General features: G+C 34.3%; 1 protein-coding gene across 1 annotated transcript; it reads right to left on the bottom strand.

Moving 5' to 3' along the window:
* Positions 1 to 11,522: 11,522 nt before the first annotated feature.
* On the bottom strand, positions 11,523 to 13,144 carry LOC131613853 (AP2/ERF and B3 domain-containing transcription repressor RAV2-like). Its single transcript, XM_058885491.1, has one exon. The coding sequence runs from the start codon at positions 12,954 to 12,956 to the stop codon at positions 11,760 to 11,762; it is 1,197 nt and encodes a 398-aa protein (XP_058741474.1). The 5' UTR covers positions 12,957 to 13,144; the 3' UTR covers positions 11,523 to 11,759.
* Between the last annotated feature and the right edge of the window lie 1,435 nt (positions 13,145 to 14,579).

Below are 14,579 nucleotides of genomic sequence, written 5' to 3'. Positions count from 1 at the left end.
CTCGTTATCAGTTCATTTTGCATTTTTTGCATTGCACAAATACTATTCAGTTTATTTTATTCAAATAATAGATCGGTTAATATGTGTTTTTTTCGTTTTGAAACTTACCACTTGAAAAAACCGAGAATGATCCTAATACTTTCGTGAGAGCATTCCTAGGCTTACTTCACTCGATCGTTAAGGAGATCGATTCATTACGTTCTCAGAACTTTCTCTGTGTTCTTACTCTCGTTTGTGTTTCATTACAACTTTGTATATTGTGTTCTGCATAAACAAACAAGCAAACAATTAGAACTTTAGTTTTATATAACGTATAGTTTTCGTTTACCTTGCCGAAGAATGACCGAGAATGACCCAAACACAATCGCGAGTGCTTCATTTGCTTGATTGATAAGGAGACCGGTCTATTGGGATTCAAGGATCGATTTAAGGGGTCAATTTGGGGACTAGGGTTTTCTGTTTGTTTGATTGTTTTGATTGATTGAAACTGAACCGAGAGAATCGTGAGAAAACGAAAGCAGAGAAAAGAACGAATACAAATCGAAAGGATTATTGAGAGGATGATCAAGAGAGGGACGGTAGGTTGTTGTTGTTCTGTTCATTAGATCGAGAGAGAGCATCGTGAGAGAGAGCATCGAGAGAGAGGTTTAGGGATTTTGTGTTGTTCGGTTAAGAGAACGATCGAAGGAGATTGAGAGGAGGATCGGTTTTCTTTTTTGTACTTGTTTGGTTTCGATTTGAGAGATCACAGAGAATCGAAAGAGGTCGATTGAGAGAATGAGACAAATCAGAGTTACAAATCAGGTCGAAAGAGATCGTGAAACGCAGAGAAAGAGAGGATTGTTGAGAGGTTCTTTTTCTTCTGCAATTTTGTTTTCCTTCATTTTTTTGATGATAGAGTGGAAACGAGTTTAACGTGAGAGAGGAGTGGAAACGGCGCCTCTTAGTGGTTAGGGTTCCTTATTTTTCCAATGCTTGATTTGGATCAGAGGTGAGGGCTTGGATCCGGGTCGGTCCAGCCCGATGATCCACCTATATCTTTTTTGTTTGCAGCGTTTTTTATGGGCCTGACCTTATACGAATTTAACAACCCCTTGGCCCAATTAACTCATCTCTTGTCAATTATCCTTTTAATTTTCTCTAAATATTTTCATAAGGTTAAGTATTTTTATTTTTTTACATAGATTTTAATTTTCTTTTTTTATATTCTTATTTTAAAAAAATACCAAAATTATGTTTTTATATTTAGATCTCATCTTTATTATTTAAAAACCCAAAAAATAAGTCTTCATTTAAATGAATTTCTCGATCCAACGTCGAGTTTCCTTCAAAAATTCTCTAAACCATACTGAAAAATCGGGTGACAAGAAGTGTACACCTCTTGAATACCTCGATTCTTTTGGACTAACACTTCCTTTTTTTAAACCTTTCTTTAATAAAATCGAAAGATCTTGTGACAAGGAGTGAACACCTCTTGAATACCCTGATCTTTTGAAACTAAAACACATTAATAAAATCAAAGTGATCAAGTGACAAGAAGTGCACACCTCTTGAATACCTTCGATCCTTTGAATCAAACAATAAAAAACTTTCTTAATCAAATCAAAGAAATCAAGTGACAAGAAGTGCACACCTCTTGAATACCTTGATTTTCTTGAACCAAAACTCTTTAATTAATCAAAGTGATCTTGTGACAAGAAGTGCACACCTCTTGAATACCTTGATCCTTTGAATCAAACCTTTTTTAATCAAACCAAAAGGTTAAGTGACAAGGGGTGAACACCTCTTGAATACCTTGATCTTTTGAATCTAAAACATTAATCAAACCGAAAGATCTTGTGACAAGAAGTGCACACCTCTTGAATACCTTGATCTTTTGAACCAAAATTAATTAATTTGGACAACAAGTGAAAATGGGGCTAGCTCCTGTTCAATACCTTGGGTAAAGACGCGCTAGGTGAACACCTATGCTCAATCCTTTACTAAACGTCCCTTTAAAACACAACTTCAATTTCATTCAAACATTTTTGCCTTATGGCTTTTAAATCTCTTTTCATAAACGAGACACTTATTCAATTTCAATACGAACATACCTCCACATGTGAAGATCGAATATCTTCCACTCGAATGCGATGATGGCCAAAATCATGTCTTATCTTGATTTAGTTATCCATTCTTGTAGTGATGTCATATCCATGTGCGCGTAGTATTTCCATTTGAAAGCGATCGAGTACCTCTCGCTAAAAATCAACCAACAAACTTTTCGTGGTTCTTAGCCTGAACTACGATTGCTCTGACTTTCCCATTGCACTAGGGAATACGTAGGCACAAGATACAAACGTCTTGGCGAGCACAATAATAAAAAATAAAAACCCCTTTTCTCTTATTGATTAATAAATTAAAGAACACAAACATTACGCAAACACTCATTCATAAAACTAGCTAAATGGGTCCCATCGAGTACGATGGAGGTGAGGGGTGCTAATACCTTCCCCTTGCTTAACCGACTCCCGAACCCTAATTTGGTTGCGATGACCATCTTATCCATTTGTTTTTATTCATGGGTTTTATTCGATATTTTCCCTTTCCTTTTTGGAACAAATAAAGATCGGTGGCGACTCTGTTCTTTTTCGAGTGTGTAGACACCTCGAGTAATTTTTAGCGCTACACCAGAGGATACCTCAGCCTTTTCCGTAGGCAACTTCCGAGGGTCGAGGTCATATTTGTGTATCGAAGGCAGCATCGTTTAGGGTCGCATGACCTTTATTTATCGAGGCAGCATGGCTGAGGTATCCTCGTATTCGAGGGACATGGCTTATTCAGCAAAAAACACAAAGGCAACAGGCAACAAGGCAACAAGGCAACAGAGAGGTTACCCCAAAAGAGTGCGTGTGTGCAACAATCATGTGGTTCAATTCAGTTATTTATCTTGTAATTAGTGACTCTAATCCAGTTTAAATTTGCACTCCCTAAATTACTAACCACGCAGTATATAAAGCAATAAAGGGGAGGGGGAAAGCGAAACCAGCGGATCCCCAACAGGGTTTGGCACAAGTAATAATAAAAGCCATAAAATAAAATAGGATTTAGGGTTACCAACGACGTAGCTTTGGCATTTGACAAACCCTGAAAAGGAAAAAGAAGAGACATAAAACAGAGAGTGAGTGCATTATCGGTTCGTAGGCGAACTTTATTAACCATAAAAGTAAAAATAATGAAATTAATAAATAAAATAATAATAAAAGACACTTAGCTTCGAATTTGATCTGATACGGTTGGCGGAAAGCCTCGGGAGTAACCCTGAAAAAGGCAAGGCAGAGATAGTGAAGGCAAGACAAACCCCTGATTTTAAAAGAAATTAAAATATGCTTTAAAGATAAGATACTTAGCTCTGGGTTTTTGATCAGGCGCGTTGTCAGAGCGAACCATGTTGATAACCCTGAAAAGGCACAAAAGAAATATTCAGTGTAGGGCATGATCTTCGTAGACCCTGATTAGGGTACGAATTTAAAATAAGAAAATACAAACGATTTAATTAATTATTGGTCTCGCGACCTAATTGATTAAATCGAGATAATCGAGTGTAAAACATTTTTATGGAATTTTTGGAATAAAAATAATGTATATATGAATTATTGAAAATATATAAATAAATAAATATAATTAAATAAAATATAAATAAATAAATAGATAAATAAGAATAAAGGAAAATAATATATGTGAATTTTAATAAATAAGATAAATATGAAAATAAAATAAAGAAAATAAATAATTATAAATTATAAAAGAAAAAGGATTTTTGAAAATAAAATATAATAGTTTTTTTTTTATATAATAGTGAAAGAAGAACAAATAAAAATAATATATATATATATATATATATATATATATATATATATATATATATATATATATATATATATATATATATATATATTAATATATAAATAAAAAGTAAGGCTATGTAATAAAAAATAAAAAAATTGGAAAATTCTTAGCTTATGATCCCATGCAGCGCACGCGTGAGGCCTATGGTGTGGTTGCAGCTCTGGGCACGTTGGATTGATCTGGAAACGGAAGGGATGGCCTGGATGATGAGGGTGCATGCTAGTGCGTGTTTCATGTCGCACTGGATCCCATGGCACAAAACTCCTTGCGCGCGCTTCTCCATTCGAATCCAGCCAATGACGTTGCGCCACGCCATTGTCTTCTCCAAGAAGACAACCTGCAAATACTTTTTACAGCGCTTTTTTGTTCGAAGCGCTATAAAAGATCCTGCCTACTAAACTGGAAAATAGCGAATAGGTGCAAACGTATACCATAATATTTCGCGAGGGATCCAACGTGCTCGTATGGATCTCACGAACTTGATCACGGACTTAATTGGATCAGAAGGGACCGTGAGCGATGGAGCTTCGTTCTGAGCTTGTTGATCGAGCGTGATGATTGGTATCGATTCAGAAACTCCCAAGGAATGTATTGAGATCAATTAGAAACCTTGAATGGGCTTCAATCTCAGAATAGAAGTTTGAGTTTTTTTGAAGGATTCTTGGACTCGGGATTGGCTCTCTTTTGGCTGCCAAACGTGAACCCTAGGGGTCTGAGATTACTGAGTATATATATGTGGTGAACTTAGGTTAACAATCTTGACCAGAATCCCTTTGAATCTTTGTTTTCAATTTTTGGAAAATTTGATTGAAATTTTGGAAAATATGTTTCTAAATTTGCCCAAACTCAATCTTTTCTTCACCAATTGGCTTTGCACGAAATTGAATCAAATATTGAGTTTAATTGGTGATTGAATATGATTGAATTTAAAAGAAAATCAAATCTTTTCAATTTCCTTCCAAATATTGATTAAATATGTTATTTTTAGTGGAATAAAAATTCAAATAAAAATCAAATTTTAATCAAAAATTTGTGGCCTTTTGATTAGAGCTTCTAGATGACTGGCATATCAAGATTGGATCATAATATATTGGGCCTATTTGCAAAAATAATCAAATTCTTTCACATTTTCCCCTCCAAAATAGCTCATCTTTAAGAAGGCCTATCTCTCTCAATTTTTGAGGTATGGAGGTGTTCTAAGACTTTTTAGAAACTTTAGAGAGTCCTCTAACCAGTGTCTTTGGTATCGTATCAAAATTCTTTTCCATGCTCATTTTATGTCCTTTTGAAAAAAGTGTCTTTTTGTTGACTTTTGAAAAGGACCTATAATGTTTTAGTCCATATCTCTCAAATGAAGCATTTTTGGACTTGGCATGTGAGAGACAATTTTGTAGAGAATCAAATTTCCTTCAAAATGAGCTTTGGATGGAAAATTTTGGATGTTCCATGTGAGAGTTATAGCTGGTCAAAGTTCAGTTGACTTTTCCTATGCAAAACCCTAATTTAGAAACTTCTTGATTTATTGATTTTTGTTCTTTCCTTGATGAACCATGATCAATTATTGATCAAATGGTGAATGACACTTCAATATGAGGATCTTGACAAAAAATCAGGAGTTTTGACTTTGCTTTGACCACAGTTGACCTTTTGGATCAATCGGTCGACTGTTGACTTTTTGAACTTTTGAGTGACCAGAACTTTGAGATATGTCTTGATACTTGTCATGGAGGTAATGTGAGACATGTTGAGCCATATGAGATGCTTGGAAGCCATTGATTCAGTGATTTTCCTTTGAAAGAATCAAACCCTAGTTCAGAGCCTTTGTATAGGAGAATGTGTCTTATGAGTTTTGCGCATTGATCTGATTTTGAATAGGAGAAAATGTATGGGCAAATTTTGGGGTATGACACCTGGGAATAAGCTTCCTCCAAGCCTACACTTCTAATTACAAAGGTTTTAAGGACCAATTTATCCTCGTTAAGAGTAGGAACAGATGCCCCGACTTTTTGTATGCCTTGGATGGTAGTCGGAACTTTCCTTTTTACTGGACGGAGAACCTGGTACCCGTGTTTGGGTTCGACTATGACCAGTTGACAACATATGAGGTCCAACGCTTACCATTTTAAACTCTTTCCAACTGATGAAAACCAAGGATATAATAGAAATGTCTGATGACCAAGAGAAGCTCTTTGGCGCATTTAGGTAAGGATCCCTGCGAGCCCCATAATATATATGTGTTTTATATCTGCCTTCTCTTATGCTTTCTTGTTTATTTTGCAGAAAAAATGACAACTGCGAAAGTTAAGGAGAAAAGGAAGATAATGGCCTAATCTAGAGCCCGACGGGCTTCTATTCAATCATCCTTGAAATTAGATCCTTCTGCCATCCAGACCCAGAATAGTAGAAAGAAAAAGACAAACACCGAGAAGGATGACCATATGATCTTAGTGCCTCATACTGACATCCTTAACCCCTCTCAAAACATCCCACTAAGAAACAAAAGATCATGATGGGTGACCCTGTCGACAGTGCTAATATGGAAATCTCGGACCTGGTGCAAGAGATTGGTTAAGGCGGCCACCCGTCTCGTTCGTCTACTCAATTCAAGTTCTAGGATAACAGCTTTGACGGGTTGAAGCTCCTTTACGACCACCTCAACTCATACAAGATGTTACTAAGACAAAATCCATTGGGCCTCAGTAGTTGGTTGAAAATGTCAGAGCCTACCTAATGAGGTGTGTTGTGATGAATCGAGATTTATTCGAAGTCGGGGATGAATCCGATCAGGCTAGACATCAGTTATCTAAAGAGATGTCCAAGTTGATGAAGGATCTGAAGAGCCAAACTGAAAAGGCAGAGGAAGCCAACAAGCAGCTGGTTGAGTTGACCAAAAATAGTGAACATGTTAAGGCCATATTAGTCAGCACCATTCAAGAAGCTGAGAAGCTTAGAGAGTCTAACGAACAGTTGAAGCTCTCATTGAAGGAAGTCCAGGTCCACATTCTTTCTGTCGAGGATGAAGCTTTTGAAAGAGCTAAAGCTCAAGCCCTGTTCCTCCAACCAGATCTGAACGTTGACGCCATAGATTAATTCAAAGTCATTAGAGATGGCCAACTGGTGGATATGGATGCTGAGACTCTAGAAGCCATGACCGAAGGTGTGAACGACAAGGAGCCGCCGAAAGCAACTCTTGACGGCTTGCCCAATGACCAGCCCGACGCATGATGTTTGAATACTTTATTTGTAATTCCTGTTAGTCATCCATGGAGATTCATTTTTGAATCATGTTTTGTAATACCTTTAAGCCCTTAATGCAATATATTTGCATCAAGTGGTGTATTTATGATACTACTATGTGTCAAGAAATGCCTATCATTGTGGTGGCTGTAGAAGCCTAGAAGGTGATGTGACTTCAGGTTCACATTTAAATGTTGCAATTCAATCAAGGGTTATCCAACTTTAATGATGGATTTCAGAGCTATTGTTGAACCTTTTTTTTTGTTCATGGAACATATTTTATTCATAAATTTTATTCATATCCCAACTTGCAAAGTTACTAAATTTGTGATAGCCAGTTACTATGCGAAAGCGAGTTTCGTTTAAACAATTAATAGTGCCACCCAAAAATATTCCCGACCCGTGAATTATACTATAATACGGGAATTATTCACTAGGTCACCACACTTGTTTGGTTGCTCGATGTCGCCGCACTCTCAGTCATCATTACTTCTCTTTCTATGTTTCACTCTTTCTTTTATCTTTGTTCTTAAAAACTACAAACGTTAAAGTAATAATCCAGATAAGAAAAAATAATAAAACTACAAAACTACTTATAGTTTAGTCATGAGAGTATAAATTGTTTCAACTTTTCTTTTTCTATAAGGCTTATTGAAATTTTTTAAGTTGACTAATAGCCTTACTTGTTCAGAGAGAAAAAGAAAAAGCAAAGAACTCAATTCGTAGTGCACCAAACTATTTTGCATTGCTTATTCTTAGAGGAAGATACCTCAAAAGATTTTAAAAACTTATGTTTATTCTATGCTATCTTATAGTTGTTGTTAGTTTTTTTTACATGTCGACCCTAAAAGAATGAGTTGATTAATGTGTGTGTCATGTTGAGTTGTTTGAACTAGTGTAGTCCATGTTATGGAATGTACTGATTATTATCTTGTGTTGTAAAAGAAAAATATGTGAATCGTCTGACACAAGCCACCCAAATGATAATAATGTGGATGGGTTAGAAAAGTTACAATTATGGAAAGAACCTGTCGGCGGTAAGTCACGAGGACATTGTTATGGAAATGCCTGAATGACAGTCAACATACAATATGAAGTGTTTTACTTGACATAAGTGACAGTTTTAAACACGAATAAAGAAGCAGAGAGCCAAGCTATTGAGGCTTCTAGAGCACGTGAAGAGGCTGCATTAGCTAATGCACATGCAGACGAAGCTAATGTGCGTGCAAGCGAAGCTAATACCCATGCAAGCGAAGCTAAAGCGGAGACAACAGATTTGAAGAGGAAATTTGAAGAATTTTAGAAATAGTTGTTTTCTTGGCATTCGGGTCAGGCGGGTACTTCCATTGCTACCTCTAGTGGCCATTATAAGGACGACTCTGATGATCAGTCAGTGGATCTAGAGGAAATGAGTGATGGATGTTGAGTCATATGCATTGTCTTTTTATCAGTTTTAAAACTTTTTCAAATTATTTTGGATTTTCACAAGTTTGATATTTTGATGTAACTTTGACATCTTTATGTAGCAACATTGTGGATGGGCACAAGTTTGATATATTGTGTCAATATTTTGATGTAACTTTGACATCTTAATTAATGTAGCAAATAAGTGGATTTATGCAAGTTTGTTATCTTGTGTTGGAGTTTTTATATGATAATATATCAATGAATAGTTTGAAATTACAAAACATGTTTCGGTAAATTTCAGGTAGAATTAATTTGGTTTTAAATAAGTTTAAATTTTCAACTAAAAACTAAAAAAAACACTAACAGCGGCTAAAGGCGAACACTATCACGCGCAATTATACGCCTATAGCGTCGACCAAGACCGACACTAAATTGTAGATTAAAAATAAAGAATCCTTTAGCGTCGGTGTTCAGCAACGCTATATGGCATGACTTTAGGTGTGTAGCGTCTAACAGGGCTGAAGCTAACTCAATACAGACAACACTAGAGTATCCCAAAATACTGACGCTAACACATTGAAGATAATATTTAAGTGAAGTTATAAATCGAAACTACATGGAAGGCACCGTCGATAAAATTCGATGCTATGTAAAAAAAATATCAAAGTGGCCCTTTAAACCGCCACTACGTGTACGTTAGTGTCAATCATGACTGACGCTACACAAAAATTATTTTACCTTAGCATCGGTTTTGTTAGTACAGCGTCCCTCTAGCGTTCCCTAAGTCGTTGCTAAATGTAGTGACAATTGGTCATTATGCTTTGCTTCCACCTTTAAGGTCTCCGCCCCGACCCTGACGCTAAGTCGTCGTTAACGTGCTTTAGTGTCGTTTTTTTGCTTTTTAGCTAAGACTTTTGGTTGACGCTGAAACACATTTTTCTTGCTGTGAGAGTATTTAGCCAATTTTTTTTATCTATTTTATTTCAAAATATATATGTAAAACAAATTCATGAGACAAATTTTCTTTTCTAAAACATTCAATCAAACATACTCTAAAACTTTATTTGAGAGTTTGAAGGGAAGAAAAAGGGAGGATTTCAAAAAATGATGATTATTTTTTAAATATAGAGATATCTTTACTATTTTTTGAAAAAAAAATTGTATAAAATGATAAAATAATGCTTAATAATATCATTTTTTAAATATTTTTTGGAATACTATAACAAAAATTATATTTAAACAATTTGTCTATGTCCTCTAAACCTCTCTTCTAATACAATTTTTTAGTTCCTAAAATTAGAGGGATTTTGATTTTTGACTAAAAAAAATCCCCCAAAACTCTCTCCACCTAAATCTTTATATTATTTTCACTCAATCATTCGTTTTTTTTTTCAAAGTCATCCTCTCTCTTCCGTTCTAAGCTTCTAAATAAAGCCTTAGGAAAAGAATATACAAACTATGCATTTTTTTGGTAGAATTTTGGCCCATTCCAAAAGCAATGTACTACTTGGGTTTAAAATAATATGAGAATATTTGAAGAAGCTAAGAAGTCTCGTTTATGTTTAGTTTCAATCTATGTAGTATGTATTATTTGGAAAAAATGTATAATAAAGTTATTTTTCACGGGAAAGAAGGACGATTAATTATTGGATCACTTCAATTATACGTTTTGATTGAAAGTGAATTCATGTTCATGCTTTGATTGCAGCTTTTTCTCTGCTTAATTGGAACTGAGACTCGCTTTGGCGTCTTCGTTTTTAGAGGTACGGTGTTTGGCCAATTGCCCCTATTGTATTCATTTTGGTGGTTACGCTCACCTCTCTTCAGCCGATTCTTTTAAAAAGTGAGGAGTTTGATGTCTTGACATAGTCTTCTCAGTAGTTTGGTTGAATTGTTTTGTCCTTGATGTAATTTTGTTTTGCTGGCCTCCTCTTAGTTGGGCTTTTGTTTTGCTTGTCTATGTTTTTAGTATACTGTTGGTGCTATTTTTCACTTTATTTTTCATTAATATGCTTTATCTATTATTAAAAAAATAAATACAAATAATGAAATTGAGATAAATTTAAACCGCATAAACATTATAAAATAGAATCAATCAAATTACAATAAAATATATATTAGTTAATATAATATAACTTTAATTCACATATATTGTTAGTATAAAAAACTACACTTTCAATCAATTATAATCACTAAATCATTAGAGATATTTGATTTTTATCATAAATTTTAAAAATAATTTAAATAAATAGTTGCGGTGTATTAAAATGTAAGTGGTTTAAAAATATTAACTCTACCTATACAACTAAATTTGATATCAACTTAAAAAATAATAAATAGATTACATCTCTAAACACTATTAGTTTATTTCATTTACGAGTAATACAATGCATGTAATACAACTACATTTTCTTTTTCAAAACATTCAATCAAACATGCCCTTAGAAATTAATGTACATTTTTAAAACATAGCATATATCTTCCCAAAAACTTGTCCTGAACAAGACTGAGTTGCAGTTTTTGCCCCTCTTTTTATGTAGGGAAAGAATAATACAAGCTATACATTTTCTTGGTGGAATTTTGACCCATTCCAAAAACAATGTACTGCTAAGGTTTAGAATATTATGAGAATATAAGAAGAAGCTATGGGCAATGTACACTGTACGTAGTACCAACTTGCCAACTAGCTCATTTTTCTTTATTGACAAATGTCTCTTAATCAACTTGCTCACACCTTCCTAGGTCATGTCTGCTGGACCCCTTAAATTGAGTTTTCCTCTAATATTAATCACTCATTTTTTCATTCATATTTATGGCACACCTTTCTCATTCCTAAAAAGGAAAAAAACAAGACCTGATATTTTTGTATACAAATGTAGAATAATACACCACATGATTTAACATCTAATCAAAATATCATAATAATTAACAAATATCTAATCAAAATATCATAATAATTAACAAATATTAATATTGACAATTTGCAAGACTAGAGGAGTAGAATATAGAATAAACAGTTGTCTTCTTTCATTTCATTTTCAAAAACCTTCTTTGTTATTGTTCATAAACTACTTTTTCTCTAATAATGTACAATTCAGCTTTTGCAACGTGCATTCTTGCAACTTGCTACTACAACACTATTAATTTTTTGATTTGATCTTTCACATAATTTTAAAATTCAAATTAAACTTATAACATAAAAAAGAAAATTAACTTTTGATAAAATGTCATAAAGCTCCAATTATCTTTTGCTTTTTGCTGCATTCTAAGGAAAATAATTCCATCTCTTTCCTCTTCCCATTGCAGCTAACGCCAACAACACCATCAGAACCTGAACCAGGTATTTTCAAAATATTTACCCCAAAAAGCCGAACCATTTGAACCGGTTCAACTACCGGTCGGACCGGAATAAACAAACCACCAGTATTATTATTATTATTGGTTTCACCAATACTGACGCCGACAACACTAATGCTCCTGGCTTTGCAGTCAATGTAGAGCTGTCTATCCGGTCCGGTCGACCGGAAGAACCGAACCGCATCACCGGCTTTGAGATTCTTCTCCTTAACGAACCGGCTCCAGCCTTTGGTTAAAACGTAACTCTGGCTACTGTTCCAATAAGAGTAACGAAATCGCCACACTTTCCCTCCAACGTCTTCGAAATTCAATAGCAAACCCTTCGCCGCCGCCACCGACGGCGAGATGCCATCGCCGGAGACAGTTACGGCAACAGCATTTAACGGAAAGTGCTTCTCCGCGTGCTGTTTCGGTATCACCAACCGATTCAACTTTCCAACGTCACTTGGCGTAACGGTTTTCTCAAACAACTGCTCACGCGCCTTAGCATCGCACGCGCCACGTGACGCTGTAGCAGATTCTCCGTTGCGCCGCTGCCTTCCGCCACAGGACTCGCGCATGCTCTGCTTAAGCTCGTCGTCGTACGTATGTTTCCGAAGCATGTCGACGATCTCGGATTTGGAATGCGAGTTGAGAAACTCGGCTTCACCTTCGTCGGTGTCGTTTTCTACGCCGCCGAGGCTCTTACAGTTCGTGACAGCGTCTTTTCCACGGAATCTCAAGGCGGCGATGTCGTACGCTCTGGCGGCTTCGTCTTCTTCATTGAACGTACCAAGCCAGACTCGCTGATGTTTCTCGTAAATCTGAGCTCCCCAACGTCCATTCGGCTGTGGAACCACGCCTTTGTATTTCGACGACGGGAGTTTACGAGATTCGGCTTCGCCGGAGCCGACACAGTTTTCAGGATCGGTAACGGCGCTAGCACCGCTTCCAACGCGACTGAGTGTGTTCGTCGGCGGCGGTGGAGATTGTTTCGCCGGTAAAAGAGATATCGAAAGAGAGTCATTGCTTGTGGTGGTGGTGGTGGTGGTGGTTTCATCTGTGCAAGTACCTCCTCCTAACTCCATATTTTATTTTTGTTATATATTATAAACTAACTTTGGTTTGTTATTCTGTTATAACTAACTATGAAGTTAGTTAGAAAAAAAGTGAAGGAAAGAGTGAAGATGAACAAAAGAGGAAGAAGAAGAATGAGAGAATAGGTGGTAGGTGTTGTGTAGGTTTGTTTTGAGGAAGGATATATATAGGAGGAACTTGTCTTATTGAATCTGTTATTATTTTAAAGAAAATGCATACAAAACCAAATGGAGTTTGGGGTGGTTTAGGGATTATGGATAATTACCAAATATAATTTTGTTTCATTAATTGTTGTTATGACGTGGCAATGTGTGGGTCAACTCATTTGGAAATAGAGGAAGATTCAAGGTACTGAAAAGAGAGAGAAAAGAGTGAGTATCCATATATGGCAAAGAAAGAAAGGATAAGATCACATGAGAAATCACTTCCTGTGGGTCAATACTTGATTTTTATTTGCTGGTATTATTAATCAACAACATAATTATATTTGAAACTAAGGAATTTTCATAACAAAAAGGTGGAATTCAATATAATAGAATAAATTTTATTGTTTTAATTAAAAATCTGAAATTTTATTTATTTATGTCAAAAATAAATATTGAAATTATGTTTTATTATTCAAATATGTTTCAAAAAATAGTTAAAAATAAGAAACAATGATATACGTAAGAAAAATGGTATAAACGACCACATCTACAATTTATTTTTTACACATATATCCAATCAAATTATATCATATAAATAATTATAAAAAATTTAGAAATTAGTTTATTGTTACAATTTAAAAAATATTTGACTTTTATTTTAGTTGTCTCTAAATTATTTTCTAAGAATAAGTGCAATGTATTGACAATATATTTTTTTTTTAAATAACAAAATAATGTGATTTATTGGATTTATGTGAAAAAAATTACATACTAAATGTATATTAATTAATCTCTTATTTTAATATTTTGAACTTTTAATCTCCAATTTAGGTTTATTTATTTATTTTATCATAAGGTCGTCTAATTGATAGAATTGTAATTTCAAATTTCATTCGTTTTTAAATTTCATTTTCATAATTCCAATAAAAATATCCAAACATAACTCTAACAACTTATAAAATGTGTAGGGTAGGCAATAATATTTAGAAGACAAAATTGTTTAATTAGGTATATTCATGAATTTAGGTGATCTATTGAATCTGATTATTCAAATTAAGTTATTTTATGTTTTACTTAAAATCTTTCAAATTTGTGTTCAACTTATTCAAGTTTGAAGTGGTTTTATTCAGGTCACGAATATAAATTTTAATCTGTAAATACAATCTATTCAATTAAAAGGTGATGTTTTTTAATAAAGTTTTAAATTTTTATATGTTTATTTCAAATAATTTAATTTAATTTAAATTTGAAATTAAGTCTAAATATTATTTAAGAAAATAATATCATTTAATTATATATTTTTAATGAACTTTTATGAATTTGTCATTAGTTTGGTTGGTTCAAATTTAATGTTTTTTTAGTTCATCAAAAAGTTATAAATATCATCAGATTTTTTTTTTTTTGACAGAAATATCATCAGATTTTTTAAATGTCATATATTCTCCATTTCACAGATATAATAAACTT

The sequence above is a fragment of the Vicia villosa genome, linkage group LG1 (assembly GCF_029867415.1).
Source record: "Vicia villosa cultivar HV-30 ecotype Madison, WI linkage group LG1, Vvil1.0, whole genome shotgun sequence".
Taxonomy (NCBI): domain Eukaryota; kingdom Viridiplantae; phylum Streptophyta; class Magnoliopsida; order Fabales; family Fabaceae; genus Vicia; species Vicia villosa.
This window is presented reverse-complemented; position numbering and strand designations above follow the sequence as displayed.

Coding starts and splice junctions, on each gene's coding strand:
- LOC131613853 (XM_058885491.1), bottom strand. CDS start 12,956: ATGGAGTTAGGAGGAGGTACTTGCACAGATGAAACCACCACCACCACC.